This window comes from Amphiura filiformis, chromosome 11 (assembly GCF_039555335.1).
Source record: "Amphiura filiformis chromosome 11, Afil_fr2py, whole genome shotgun sequence".
Classification (NCBI taxonomy): Eukaryota; Metazoa; Echinodermata; class Ophiuroidea; order Amphilepidida; family Amphiuridae; genus Amphiura; species Amphiura filiformis.
The window spans coordinates 10,319,583-10,332,714 of record NC_092638.1 but is presented as its reverse complement, the minus strand read 5'-3'; the positions used below and the strand labels follow the sequence as shown (position 1 = coordinate 10,332,714).

At 35.8% G+C, this 13,132-nt stretch overlaps 1 protein-coding gene across 1 annotated transcript in view; it reads left to right on the top strand.

Moving 5' to 3' along the window:
• LOC140163468 (uncharacterized) overlaps positions 1–11,120 on the top strand; it is a 51,549-nt gene extending 40,429 nt beyond the window's left edge. The window contains exons 3-5 of the mRNA XM_072186782.1: positions 9,916–9,990; positions 10,593–10,661; positions 11,104–11,120. Coding sequence (XP_072042883.1) covers positions 9,916–9,990; positions 10,593–10,661; positions 11,104–11,120 — 161 coding nt within the window. The remainder of the gene's footprint in view (positions 1–9,915; positions 9,991–10,592; positions 10,662–11,103) is intronic.
• Positions 11,121–13,132: the final 2,012 nt, after the last annotated feature.

Below are 13,132 nucleotides of genomic sequence, written 5' to 3'. Positions count from 1 at the left end.
TCAGATGTTAATTTTAGCGATTGCCTCAGACAATCCCCGAAAAATGTCCTTGAAACGCTTTAGGCATCTTGAATGAAATCAAAAGTGTATTTTTAATGTGGATAAAAATGTTCAATATTAGGAATTAGAAGAAAGCTGGGCCATCAATTAACACTTGTCCCTTCCCCACCCCCCATCATACAATGTTGCGACACTTTGGAGACACGCTGAACACATTTGCACGTTTCAACATTGCACGGGGGAGTGGGGGACTTATTTTCCCCTAAAGACGCTTTAATGTTTCAAGACATATTTCGGGGATTGTATGAGGCAATCGCTAAAATTAACATCTGATTTTAAACTTTTGGCTGTAACTTTAAAACTACTTGATAGAATTACTCCAAATTTTCAATGAATATTAGTTAATGCATAAGCTATGATGTGGATATAAAATAAAACAACTTATTGTATCAATTTTGACTATATCGCCCTGCACTACAAGCAGGTTGCACCCATCACCTGTGTATGTCTATAATCATAGATTGAATACAATAGCGCTCTTTTCAAACATTACTAATCTTACAGATGTGAGTGATCAGCATGATATAGTTCAGTGGATATGTATCGCGTGAACGCTGCAGTGCAGGGCAATATAGTCAAAAAACGACCTTTTTCACCTTTTTCAGATCAACGCCCTCCCCCAAAGCAAAAACAAAACAAAAAAAACCGAACCAATAAAAAAAATCGCATTAGTACGCTCATGAAGTAGGCCTACTCATGCAGAAATATCTTTAAAATTGATCATTTTATTTGCGTGAAATGGTAAAGTGCGATTGTAAATCGTCCCATTGAATCACATAGTGATTTGACGGTTTACCATAGTCTAATACTGAATATTAATACAAGGAGTTTCTTTAATTTAGAAATGGTAAACCGTTGACAAAATTCATAATTTAGGCCGATTTGGTGTCAACTTTTATTTGGAAAGTGTTTTGTTTGAAAGCTTGTTCAAAACTACATCTAATTTTACTATTTTACGTTTTGTTAGCTCTAACATTATTTACATTTTACTGATTTTAGCAAATGTAAATCGTCTGTCGAGATTTACCATTTTCATAATCACGAGAATGCAATGCGCACCCATATATCACGGAATCCCGTAATTATTTCAACATGACAGCGTGGTGTAATGGACAGTACTTCAGACGGTGAAACGAAAGGCTAGTGGTTCGAGCCCCAACAGTTTCACTTTTTTTTTCCTTTTTTTGTGTGACTTATTCAAACCAGTAAACTTTTCTTCTATATTCATGACAATTGACATTGTGAAACACGAAAATAAGTTTTAAAACCCTAATTTATCTATGGCATGATAATTGATTGGTTTTTTTAATTGTAATAAAGACACACATAGATCCGGACATCTTTAAATGTCATGAATATGGGCAATATAGCAATTGTCAGATAACACTAGTGGAAGTTTTGGATGAGAAAACGGACATTTTGATGAGAAACGGCCAAAATGGTGAGAATTTAATTTTATCATTCTTTTGGATGAGAAAATAATAATCGGGGATTAGCAATTGTCACCAGTTTTAATAAGACAATAATGATTGACACACACACCAGGAAGTTTCTCATCCAAGAGAATGAGAAAATTAAATTCTCACCATTTTGGCCGATTCTCATCAAAATGTCCGTTTTCTCATCCAAAACTTCCACTAGTGTAGGAGTTCGTTATCACAGTCTTTATTTAACACGCCATGCCGGTAGATGTCGTTGTTAAGCAGTGTTTGAGTTGTTGGTGGTGGTGGGAGGGGGGGGTAATAGACAGTCGATAACCGACAATCAATGATCAATTAATTTTCAATTTTCAATTAAATTCTAAAACCTAACACGGAAATGATGATCACAGACTGTCATGTTCAATCGCAGTCGCTAAGGATGATTAGGGGAGTGTTATATTTGTGTGGTTGAGGGTGGTGGAGGAAAATCGATAATCGATTATCGTGTAACCCCCCTCCCCCACACACCCCACGTTCAAGTTTCATACGTTTTCATAAGTATTTACTTATAGAGTGCTTGCACATAAGGTCATTAGTTCAAATCATCTCCTCTTTTGGCACGCTCCAGAAGATATGCAAATGGATGCAGTACAAAAGAATTATTTGACCACTATCTAAATAAAAGATTAGTTGCTTTATTTTGTGCCCACATCATAGCCTATCTATTAATAAATAGTCATGGAAATTTTTTCACGCGGTACCTATGCATTGAACTATATCATGCTGATCACTCACATCTGTAAGATTAGTATGTATGAAAAGAGCGCTATTGTATTCAATCTATGATTGTAGACATACACAGGTGATAGGTGCAACCTGCTTGCAGTGCAGGGCGATATAGTCAAAATTGATACAATTAGTTGTTTTATTTTATATCCACATCATAGCTTATGCACTATCTAATATTCATTGAAAATTTGGAGTGATTCTTTCAAGTAGTTTTAAAGTTATAGCCAAAAGATTAAAATCAGATGTTAATTTTAGCGATTGCCTCAGACAATCCCCGAAAAATGTCCTTGAAACGCTTTAGGCATCTTGAATGAAATCAAAAGTGTATTTTTAATGTGGATAAAAATGTTCAATATTAGGAATTAGAAGAAAGCTGGGCCATCAATTAACACTTGTCCTTCCCCACCCCCATCATACAATGTTGCGACACTTTGGAGACACGCTGAACACATTTGCACGTTTCAACATTGCACGGGGAGTGGGGACTTATTTTCCCTAAAGACGCTTTAATGTTTCAAGACATATTTCGGGGATTGTATGAGGCAATCGCTAAAATTAACATCTGATTTTAAACTTTTGGCTGTAACTTTAAAACTACTTGATAGAATTACTCCAAATTTTCAATGAATATTAGTTAATGCATAAGCTATGATGTGGATATAAAATAAAACAACTTATTGTATCAATTTTGACTATATCGCCCTGCACTACAAGCAGGTTGCACCCATCACCTGTGTATGTCTATAATCATAGATTGAATACAATAGCGCTCTTTTCAAACATTACTAATCTTACAGATGTGAGTGATCAGCATGATATAGTTCAGTGGATATGTATCGCGTGAACGCTGCAGTGCAGGGCAATATAGTCAAAAAACGACCTTTTTCACCTTTTTCAGATCAACGCCCTCCCCCAAAGCAAAAACAAAACAAAAAAACCAGAACCAATAAAAAAAAAATCGCATTAGTACGCTCATGAAGTAGGCCTACTCATGCAGAAATATCTTTAAAATTGATCATTTTATTTGCGTGAAATGGTAAAGTGCGATTGTAAATCGTCCCATTGAATCACATAGTGATTTGACGGTTTACCATAGTCTAATACTGAATATTAATACAAGGAGTTTCTTTAATTTAGAAATGGTAAACCGTTGACAAAATTCATAATTTAGGCCGATTTGGTGTCAACTTTTATTTGGAAAGTGTTTTGTTTGAAAGCTTGTTCAAAACTACATCTAATTTTACTATTTTACGTTTTGTTAGCTCTAACATTATTTACATTTTACTGATTTTAGCAAATGTAAATCGTCTGTCGAGATTTACCATTTTCATAATCACGAGAATGCAATGCGCACCCATATATCACGGAATCCCGTAATTATTTCAACATGACAGCGTGGTGTAATGGACAGTACTTCAGACGGTGAAACGAAAGGCTAGTGGTTCGAGCCCCAACAGTTTCACTTTTTTTTTCCCTTTTTTTGTGTGACTTATTCAAACCAGTAAACTTTTCTTCTATATTCATGACAATTGACATTGTGAAACACGAAAATAAGTTTTAAAACCCTAATTTATCTATGGCATGATAATTGATTGGGTTTTTTAATTGTAATAAAGACACACATAGATCCGGACATCTTTAAATGTCATGAATATGGGCAATATAGCAATTGTCAGATAACACTAGTGGAAGTTTTGGATGAGAAAACGGACATTTTGATGAGAAACGGCCAAAATGGTGAGAATTTAATTTTATCATTCTTTTGGATGAGAAAATAATAATCGGGGATTAGCAATTGTCACCAGTTTTAATAAGACAATAATGATTGACACACACACCAGGAAGTTTCTCATCCAAGAGAATGAGAAAATTAAATTCTCACCATTTTGGCCGATTCTCATCAAAATGTCCGTTTTCTCATCCAAAACTTCCACTAGTGTAGGAGTTCGTTATCACAGTCTTTATTTAACACGCCATGCCGGTAGATGTCGTTGTTAAGCAGTGTTTGAGTTGTTGGTGGTGGTGGGGGGGGGGTAATAGACAGTCGATAACCGACAATCAATGATCAATTAATTTTCAATTTTCAATTAAATTCTAAAACCTAACACGGAAATGATGATCACAGACTGTCATGTTCAATCGCAGTCGCTAAGGATGATTAGGGGAGTGTTATATTTGTGTGGTTGAGGGTGGTGGAGGAAAATCGATAATCGATTATCGTGTAACCCCCTCCCCCACACACCCCACGTTCAAGTTTCATACGTTTTCATAAGTATTTACTTATAGAGTGCTTGCACATAAGGTCATTAGTTCAAATCATCTCCTCTTTTGGCACGCTCCAGAAGATATGCAAATGGATGCAGTACAAAAGAATTATTTGACCACTATCTAAATAAAAGATTAGTTGCTTTATTTTGTGCCCACATCATAGCCTATCTATTAATAAATAGTCATGGAAATTTTTTCACGCGGTACCTATGCATTGAACTATATCATGCTGATCACTCACATCTGTAAGATTAGTATGTATGAAAAGAGCGCTATTGTATTCAATCTATGATTGTAGACATACACAGGTGATAGGTGCAACCTGCTTGCAGTGCAGGGCGATATAGTCAAAATTGATACAATTAGTTGTTTTATTTTATATCCACATCATAGCTTATGCACTATCTAATATTCATTGAAAATTTGGAGTGATTCTTTCAAGTAGTTTTAAAGTTATAGCCAAAAGATTAAAATCAGATGTTAATTTTAGCGATTGCCTCAGACAATCCCCGAAAAATGTCCTTGAAACGCTTTAGGCATCTTGAATGAAATCAAAAGTGTATTTTTAATGTGGATAAAAATGTTCAATATTAGGAATTAGAAGAAAGCTGGGCCATCAATTAACACTTGTCCCTTCCCCACCCCCCCATCATACAATGTTGCGACACTTTGGAGACACGCTGAACACATTTGCACGTTTCAACATTGCACGGGGGAGTGGGGGACTTATTTTCCCCTAAAGACGCTTTAATGTTTCAAGACATATTTCGGGGATTGTATGAGGCAATCGCTAAAATTAACATCTGATTTTAAACTTTTGGCTGTAACTTTAAAACTACTTGATAGAATTACTCCAAATTTTCAATGAATATTAGTTAATGCATAAGCTATGATGTGGATATAAAATAAAACAACTTATTGTATCAATTTTGACTATATCGCCCTGCACTACAAGCAGGTTGCACCCATCACCTGTGTATGTCTATAATCATAGATTGAATACAATAGCGCTCTTTTCAAACATTACTAATCTTACAGATGTGAGTGATCAGCATGATATAGTTCAGTGGATATGTATCGCGTGAACGCTGCAGTGCAGGGCAATATAGTCAAAAAACGACCTTTTTCACCTTTTTCAGATCAACGCCCTGCCCCAAAGCAAAAAAACAAAACAAAAAAAAAACCGAACCAATAAAAAAAATCGCATTAGTACGCTCATGAAGTAGGCCTACTCATGCAGAAATATCTTTAAAATTGATCATTTTATTTGCGTGAAATGGTAAAGTGCGATTGTAAATCGTCCCATTGAATCACATAGTGATTTGACGGTTTACCATAGTCTAATACTGAATATTAATACAAGGAGTTTCTTTAATTTAGAAATGGTAAACCGTTGACAAAATTCATAATTTAGGCCGATTTGGTGTCAACTTTTATTTGGAAAGTGTTTTGTTTGAAAGCTTGTTCAAAACTACATCTAATTTTACTATTTTACGTTTTGTTAGCTCTAACATTATTTACATTTTACTGATTTTAGCAAATGTAAATCGTCTGTCGAGATTTACCATTTTCATAATCACGAGAATGCAATGCGCACCCATATATCACGGAATCCCGTAATTATTTCAACATGACAGCGTGGTGTAATGGACAGTACTTCAGACGGTGAAACGAAAGGCTAGTGGTTCGAGCCCCAACAGTTTCACTTTTTTTTTCCTTTTTTTTTGTGTGACTTATTCAAACCAGTAAACTTTTCTTCTATATTCATGACAATTGACATTGTGAAACACGAAAATAAGTTTTAAAACCCTAATTTATCTATGGCATGATAATTGATTGGGTTTTTTTAATTGTAATAAAGACACACATAGATCCGGACATCTTTAAATGTCATGAATATGGGCAATATAGCAATTGTCAGATAACACTAGTGGAAGTTTTGGATGAGAAAACGGACATTTTGATGAGAAACGGCCAAAATGGTGAGAATTTAATTTTATCATTCTTTTGGATGAGAAAATAATAATCGGGGATTAGCAATTGTCACCAGTTTTAATAAGACAATAATGATTGACACACACACCAGGAAGTTTCTCATCCAAGAGAATGAGAAAATTAAATTCTCACCATTTTGGCCGATTCTCATCAAAATGTCCGTTTTCTCATCCAAAACTTCCACTAGTGTAGGAGTTCGTTATCACAGTCTTTATTTAACACGCCATGCCGGTAGATGTCGTTGTTAAGCAGTGTTTGAGTTGTTGGTGGTGGTGGGGGGGGGTAATAGACAGTCGATAACCGACAATCAATGATCAATTAATTTTCAATTTTCAATTAAATTCTAAAACCTAACACGGAAATGATGATCACAGACTGTCATGTTCAATCGCAGTCGCTAAGGATGATTAGGGGAGTGTTATATTTGTGTGGTTGAGGGTGGTGGAGGAAAATCGATAATCGATTATCGTGTAACCCCCCCCCCCACACACCCCACGTTCAAGTTTCATACGTTTTCATAAGTATTTACTTATAGAGTGCTTGCACATAAGGTCATTAGTTCAAATCATCTCCTCTTTTGGCACGCTCCAGAAGATATGCAAATGGATGCAGTACAAAAGAATTATTTGACCACTATCTAAATAAAAGATTAGTTGCTTTATTTTGTGCCCACATCATAGCCTATCTATTAATAAATAGTCATGGAAATTTTTTCACGCGGTACCTATGCATTGAACTATATCATGCTGATCACTCACATCTGTAAGATTAGTATGTATGAAAAGAGCGCTATTGTATTCAATCTATGATTGTAGACATACACAGGTGATAGGTGCAACCTGCTTGCAGTGCAGGGCGATATAGTCAAAATTGATACAATTAGTTGTTTTATTTTATATCCACATCATAGCTTATGCACTATCTAATATTCATTGAAAATTTGGAGTGATTCTTTCAAGTAGTTTTAAAGTTATAGCCAAAAGATTAAAATCAGATGTTAATTTTAGCGATTGCCTCAGACAATCCCCGAAAAATGTCCTTGAAACGCTTTAGGCATCTTGAATGAAATCAAAAGTGTATTTTTAATGTGGATAAAAATGTTCAATATTAGGAATTAGAAGAAAGCTGGGCCATCAATTAACACTTGTCCCTTCCCCACCCCCATCATACAATGTTGCGACACTTTGGAGACACGCTGAACACATTTGCACGTTTCAACATTGCACGGGGAGTGGGGACTTATTTTCCCTAAAGACGCTTTTAATGTTTCAAGACATATTTCGGGGATTGTATGAGGCAATCGCTAAAATTAACATCTGATTTTAAACTTTTGGCTGTAACTTTAAAACTACTTGATAGAATTACTCCAAATTTTCAATGAATATTAGTTAATGCATAAGCTATGATGTGGATATAAAATAAAACAACTTATTGTATCAATTTTGACTATATCGCCCTGCACTACAAGCAGGTTGCACCCATCACCTGTGTATGTCTATAATCATAGATTGAATACAATAGCGCTCTTTTCAAACATTACTAATCTTACAGATGTGAGTGATCAGCATGATATAGTTCAGTGGATATGTATCGCGTGAACGCTGCAGTGCAGGGCAATATAGTCAAAAAACGACCTTTTTCACCTTTTTCAGATCAACGCCCTCCCCAAAGCAAAAAACAAAACAAAAAAACCGAACCAATAAAAAAAAATCGCATTAGTACGCTCATGAAGTAGGCCTACTCATGCAGAAATATCTTTAAAATTGATCATTTTATTTGCGTGAAATGGTAAAGTGCGATTGTAAATCGTCCCATTGAATCACATAGTGATTTGACGGTTTACCATAGTCTAATACTGAATATTAATACAAGGAGTTTCTTTAATTTAGAAATGGTAAACCGTTGACAAAATTCATAATTTAGGCCGATTTGGTGTCAACTTTTATTTGGAAAGTGTTTTGTTTGAAAGCTTGTTCAAAACTACATCTAATTTTACTATTTTACGTTTTGTTAGCTCTAACATTATTTACATTTTACTGATTTTAGCAAATGTAAATCGTCTGTCGAGATTTACCATTTTCATAATCACGAGAATGCAATGCGCACCCATATATCACGGAATCCCGTAATTATTTCAACATGACAGCGTGGTGTAATGGACAGTACTTCAGACGGTGAAACGAAAGGCTAGTGGTTCGAGCCCCAACAGTTTCACTTTTTTTTTCCTTTTTTTTTGTGTGACTTATTCAAACCAGTAAACTTTTCTTCTATATTCATGACAATTGACATTGTGAAACACGAAAATAAGTTTTAAAACCCTAATTTATCTATGGCATGATAATTGATTGGGTTTTTTAATTGTAATAAAGACACACATAGATCCGGACATCTTTAAATGTCATGAATATGGGCAATATAGCAATTGTCAGATAACACTAGTGGAAGTTTTGGATGAGAAAACGGACATTTTGATGAGAAACGGCCAAAATGGTGAGAATTTAATTTTATCATTCTTTTGGATGAGAAAATAATAATCGGGGATTAGCAATTGTCACCAGTTTTAATAAGACAATAATGATTGACACACACACCAGGAAGTTTCTCATCCAAGAGAATGAGAAAATTAAATTCTCACCATTTTGGCCGATTCTCATCAAAATGTCCGTTTTCTCATCCAAAACTTCCACTAGTGTATATATCAAAATTTGAAAAATATCAAATTTTTATAATTTGTCATAAAATTTGTATTATATTGTGATTTTCAAAAATGAAAATTATTTGATATCAGAAAGACATGCTTCGTATTCAGAATGCAATTCGATAGGTCTGAGGTGCTCTTATGTCCTACAAAAAATACTGTCGAAACGCAATAAACGCTCATTTTAGATCCCTTAAGTACTACACTGAAAAGTAGACTCATTTTAAAAGCGATGTGCTTGATACCTCAGATGAAAGCCTTTGTTCGTTTATTTTAGGTGCCGTTGCAAGCACCGGGCAACTCACAACTGAAGGTAAAAACAAATCGGAGAAAAGTACTTTCTTTTGTTATATAATGTTTGATATATTATATAATGAGAAAGAGCACCTTAGCTTAGATTCCGGTTGTCCATGTAATTTCCCGTCACCATTTACTAGATAAATTGTTATATGCAAGGTTCACTTCTTCATTTATGCGAAGCTAGAAGAACTATAGGCGGTTAGGAAGTAGTTCTTCAACCTGAGGCCGATCTCGAATGCATGAGATATCCCCTAAGTGACTCTTTACTCATGAACTAGACCGTGACAAAAGGTGATGCTAGACTTTTGGTACTCTGGTAAAAACTTCACTAGAGGTCATTGAATCTAAAGTGATAGATTTCTTGTTTTGTTTTTATTTCACCAGCTGCCATAGCATCATCAACAAGCCAAACCATTACAGAATCGGAAGCTTCTACTCAAGAACAAATCGCAACTAAAGGTAAATATTATAGATTGTCTCTGTTAGATAATAGTTAAAAGTTAAATCCTTCCCAAGCCTTTCGGCCCATTGGGCGGCGCTTACCTCCGTTTCATAACCCTAGACCACATGTCTGCAAGCAGAAAAGCTACAGCATGCCTAGCAGGGGTTAGTCCACTGGAAGCTATGTGTTTAACTTTCCCTACTCCTTTCAATACCGAACGCCTGGCAAGAAGGCAGTAGGTACCATTTTCAAAGTCTTTGGTATGGCCCTGCCGGGATTCGAACCCGCGACCTCCCGATCGTGAGGCGGACTTGGGTGGTTCTTTCATACATGCTATTTTGCACATGCTCAATAAACACAGAGGATGAATTTGAGTTGTTCTTTCATTCATATGACAGGCCTATGTATAGCAACAATTTCCCATGCTTAACTCAATTTGGCCAATGTATGGACTTGGGTGGGTTTTTTATTCATGTATTCAAGTTATACTTCGATCAGTATTAAGTAGGCGGGATTTGCTAGGCTTTGAGTACTACACTGAAAAGTAGACCCACTTTAAACGATGTACTTGACACCTCCGATGATAGGCTTTGTTTGTTTGTTTGTTTGTTTGTTTTAGCTGCCGTTGCATCAACCACAAGTGAAGTCACCACGAATCGTGGAAGTACCGAGCAGCTTACAACTCAAGGTAAAAATGTCGGGAAAATGTACTTTGTTTTTGTTAGATAATAATGAGAAAGAACGTCTTAGCTTAGATGATAATGTGCTATTTCTTTCGAATTCCGGTTGTCCGTGTGATTTTCCGTTCAAGTGTTTACGCGCCGATTTTTTAAATTAAAATACAACAACATCCCCAAGCGCTTTAATGTACCTACGAACAAATAACGAAATGTCAACCATTTTTAAATGAATTGTTATATGCTTATATACAAGGTATTCACTTCTTCATTTTTGCGAAGTTAAAAAACTATAGGCGGTGACGAAGTAAATTAGTTCTCCAGCTACTCTTCACTTCATGAACTAGACCATGACAAACGGTGCGGCTACATGTAGACTTTTGGTACCCTGGCAACGATAGAGGTCATTCAATCTAAAGTGATATATTTCTTGTTTTATTTTTATTTCATCAGCTGTCTCTGTTAGATAATGGTTAGATAATGATGAGAAAATCATATATGAATTGGGGTGTTCATTTGGTGCTCGAATGTTTTGTTAAACTCGTTAAATAACATTGCTATTTTGTTATTTATTCCGTGTCAACAAATTCGGGCTCTCCATATGGATCTGTGAATCAAATAATTTACCCCTATATTCTGATCAGTACTAAACAGACGGAAATTGTCAGGCGTTTATTCATTTACGTGCAAATGAATGAGTTAAACTGTATTAGGTATGACGATTAGCATTTCAGGGACTTCGTGGGGTTCGTTTTAAATGCTGGACTTGGGTGGTTTTTTTAATCATATACAAAGACAACAATATTGGAATGAGATTACCACTAGTAATATAATACAAAATAAAGCACACAGGTATGTATAATGTTGACTGCCATGTAATATATACCACACACTTTCCATGATTAAACCCATTTTTTTTCAAAAGTTACTCTCTAGCAATGAATGTGTTACACGTGGACTTTTTATACATACTGGATTTCAATCAATGTGTTACAAGACTCTAATCTTGGACTTGGGTGGTTCTTTCATACATGCTATTTTTCACATGCTCAATTAACACAGAGGATGAATTTGAGTTGTTCTTTCATTCATATGACAGGCCTATGTATAGCAACAATTTCCCATGCTTAACTCAATTTGGCCAATGTATGGACTTGGGTGGGTTTTGTATTCATGTATTCAAGTTATACTTCGATCAGTATTAAGTAGGCGGGATTTGCTAGGCTTTGAGTACTACACTGAAAAGTAGACCCACTTTAAACGATGTACTTGACACCTCCGATGACAGGCTTTGTTTGTTTGTTTCTTTGTTTTAGCTGCCGTTGCATCAACCACAAGTGAAGTCACCACGAATCGTGGAAGTACCGAGCAGCTTACAACTCAAGGTAAAAATGTCGGGAAAATGTACTTTGTTTTTGTTAGATAATAATGAGAAAGAACATCTAATAGCTTAGATGATAATGTGCTATTTCTTTCGAATTCCGGTTGTCCGTGTGATTTTCCGTTCAAGTGTTTACTGCAAGCAGAAAAGCTACAGCAGGGGTTAGTCCACTGGTAGCTATGTGTTTAACTTTCCCTACTCCTTTCAATACCGAACGCCTGGCAAGAAGGCAGTAGGTACCATTTTCAAAGTCTTTGGTATGGCCCTGCCGGGATTCGAACCCGTGACCTCCCGATCGTGAGGCGGACTTGGGTGGTTCTTTCATACATGCTATTTTTCACATGCTCAATAAACACAGAGGATGAATTTGAGTTGTTCTTTCATTCATATGACAGGCCTATGTATAGCAACAATTTCCCATGCTTAACTCAATTTGGCCAATGTATGGACTTGGTGGGTTTTGTATTCATGTATTCAAGTTATACTTCGATCAGTAATAAGTAGGCGGGATTTGCTAGGCTTTGAGTACTACACTGAAAAGTAGACCCACTTTAAACGATGTACTTGACACCTCCGATGACAGGCTTTGTTTGTTTGTTTGTTTGTTTGTTTGTTTGTTTGTTTTAGCTGCCGTTGCATCAACCACAAGTGAAGTCACCACGAATCGTGGAAGTACCGAGCAGCTTACAACTCAAGGTAAAAATGAGGGGAAAATGTATTTTGTTTTTGTTAGATAATAATGAGAAAGAACGTCTTAGCTTAGATGATAATGTGCTATTTCTATCGAATTCCGGTTGTCCGTGTGATTTTCCGTTCAAGTGTTTACGCGCCGATTTTTTAAATTAAAATACAACAACATCCCCAAGCGCTTTAATGTACCTACGAACAAATAACGAAATGTCAACCATTTTTAAATGAATTGTTATATGCTTATATACAAGGTATTCACTTCTTCATTTTTGCGAAGTTAAAAAACTATAGGCGGTGACAAAGTAAATTAGTTCTCCAGCTACTCTTCACTTCATGAACTAGACCATGACAAACGGTGCGGCTACATGTAGACTTTTGGTACCCTGGCAACGATAGAGGTCATTCAATCTA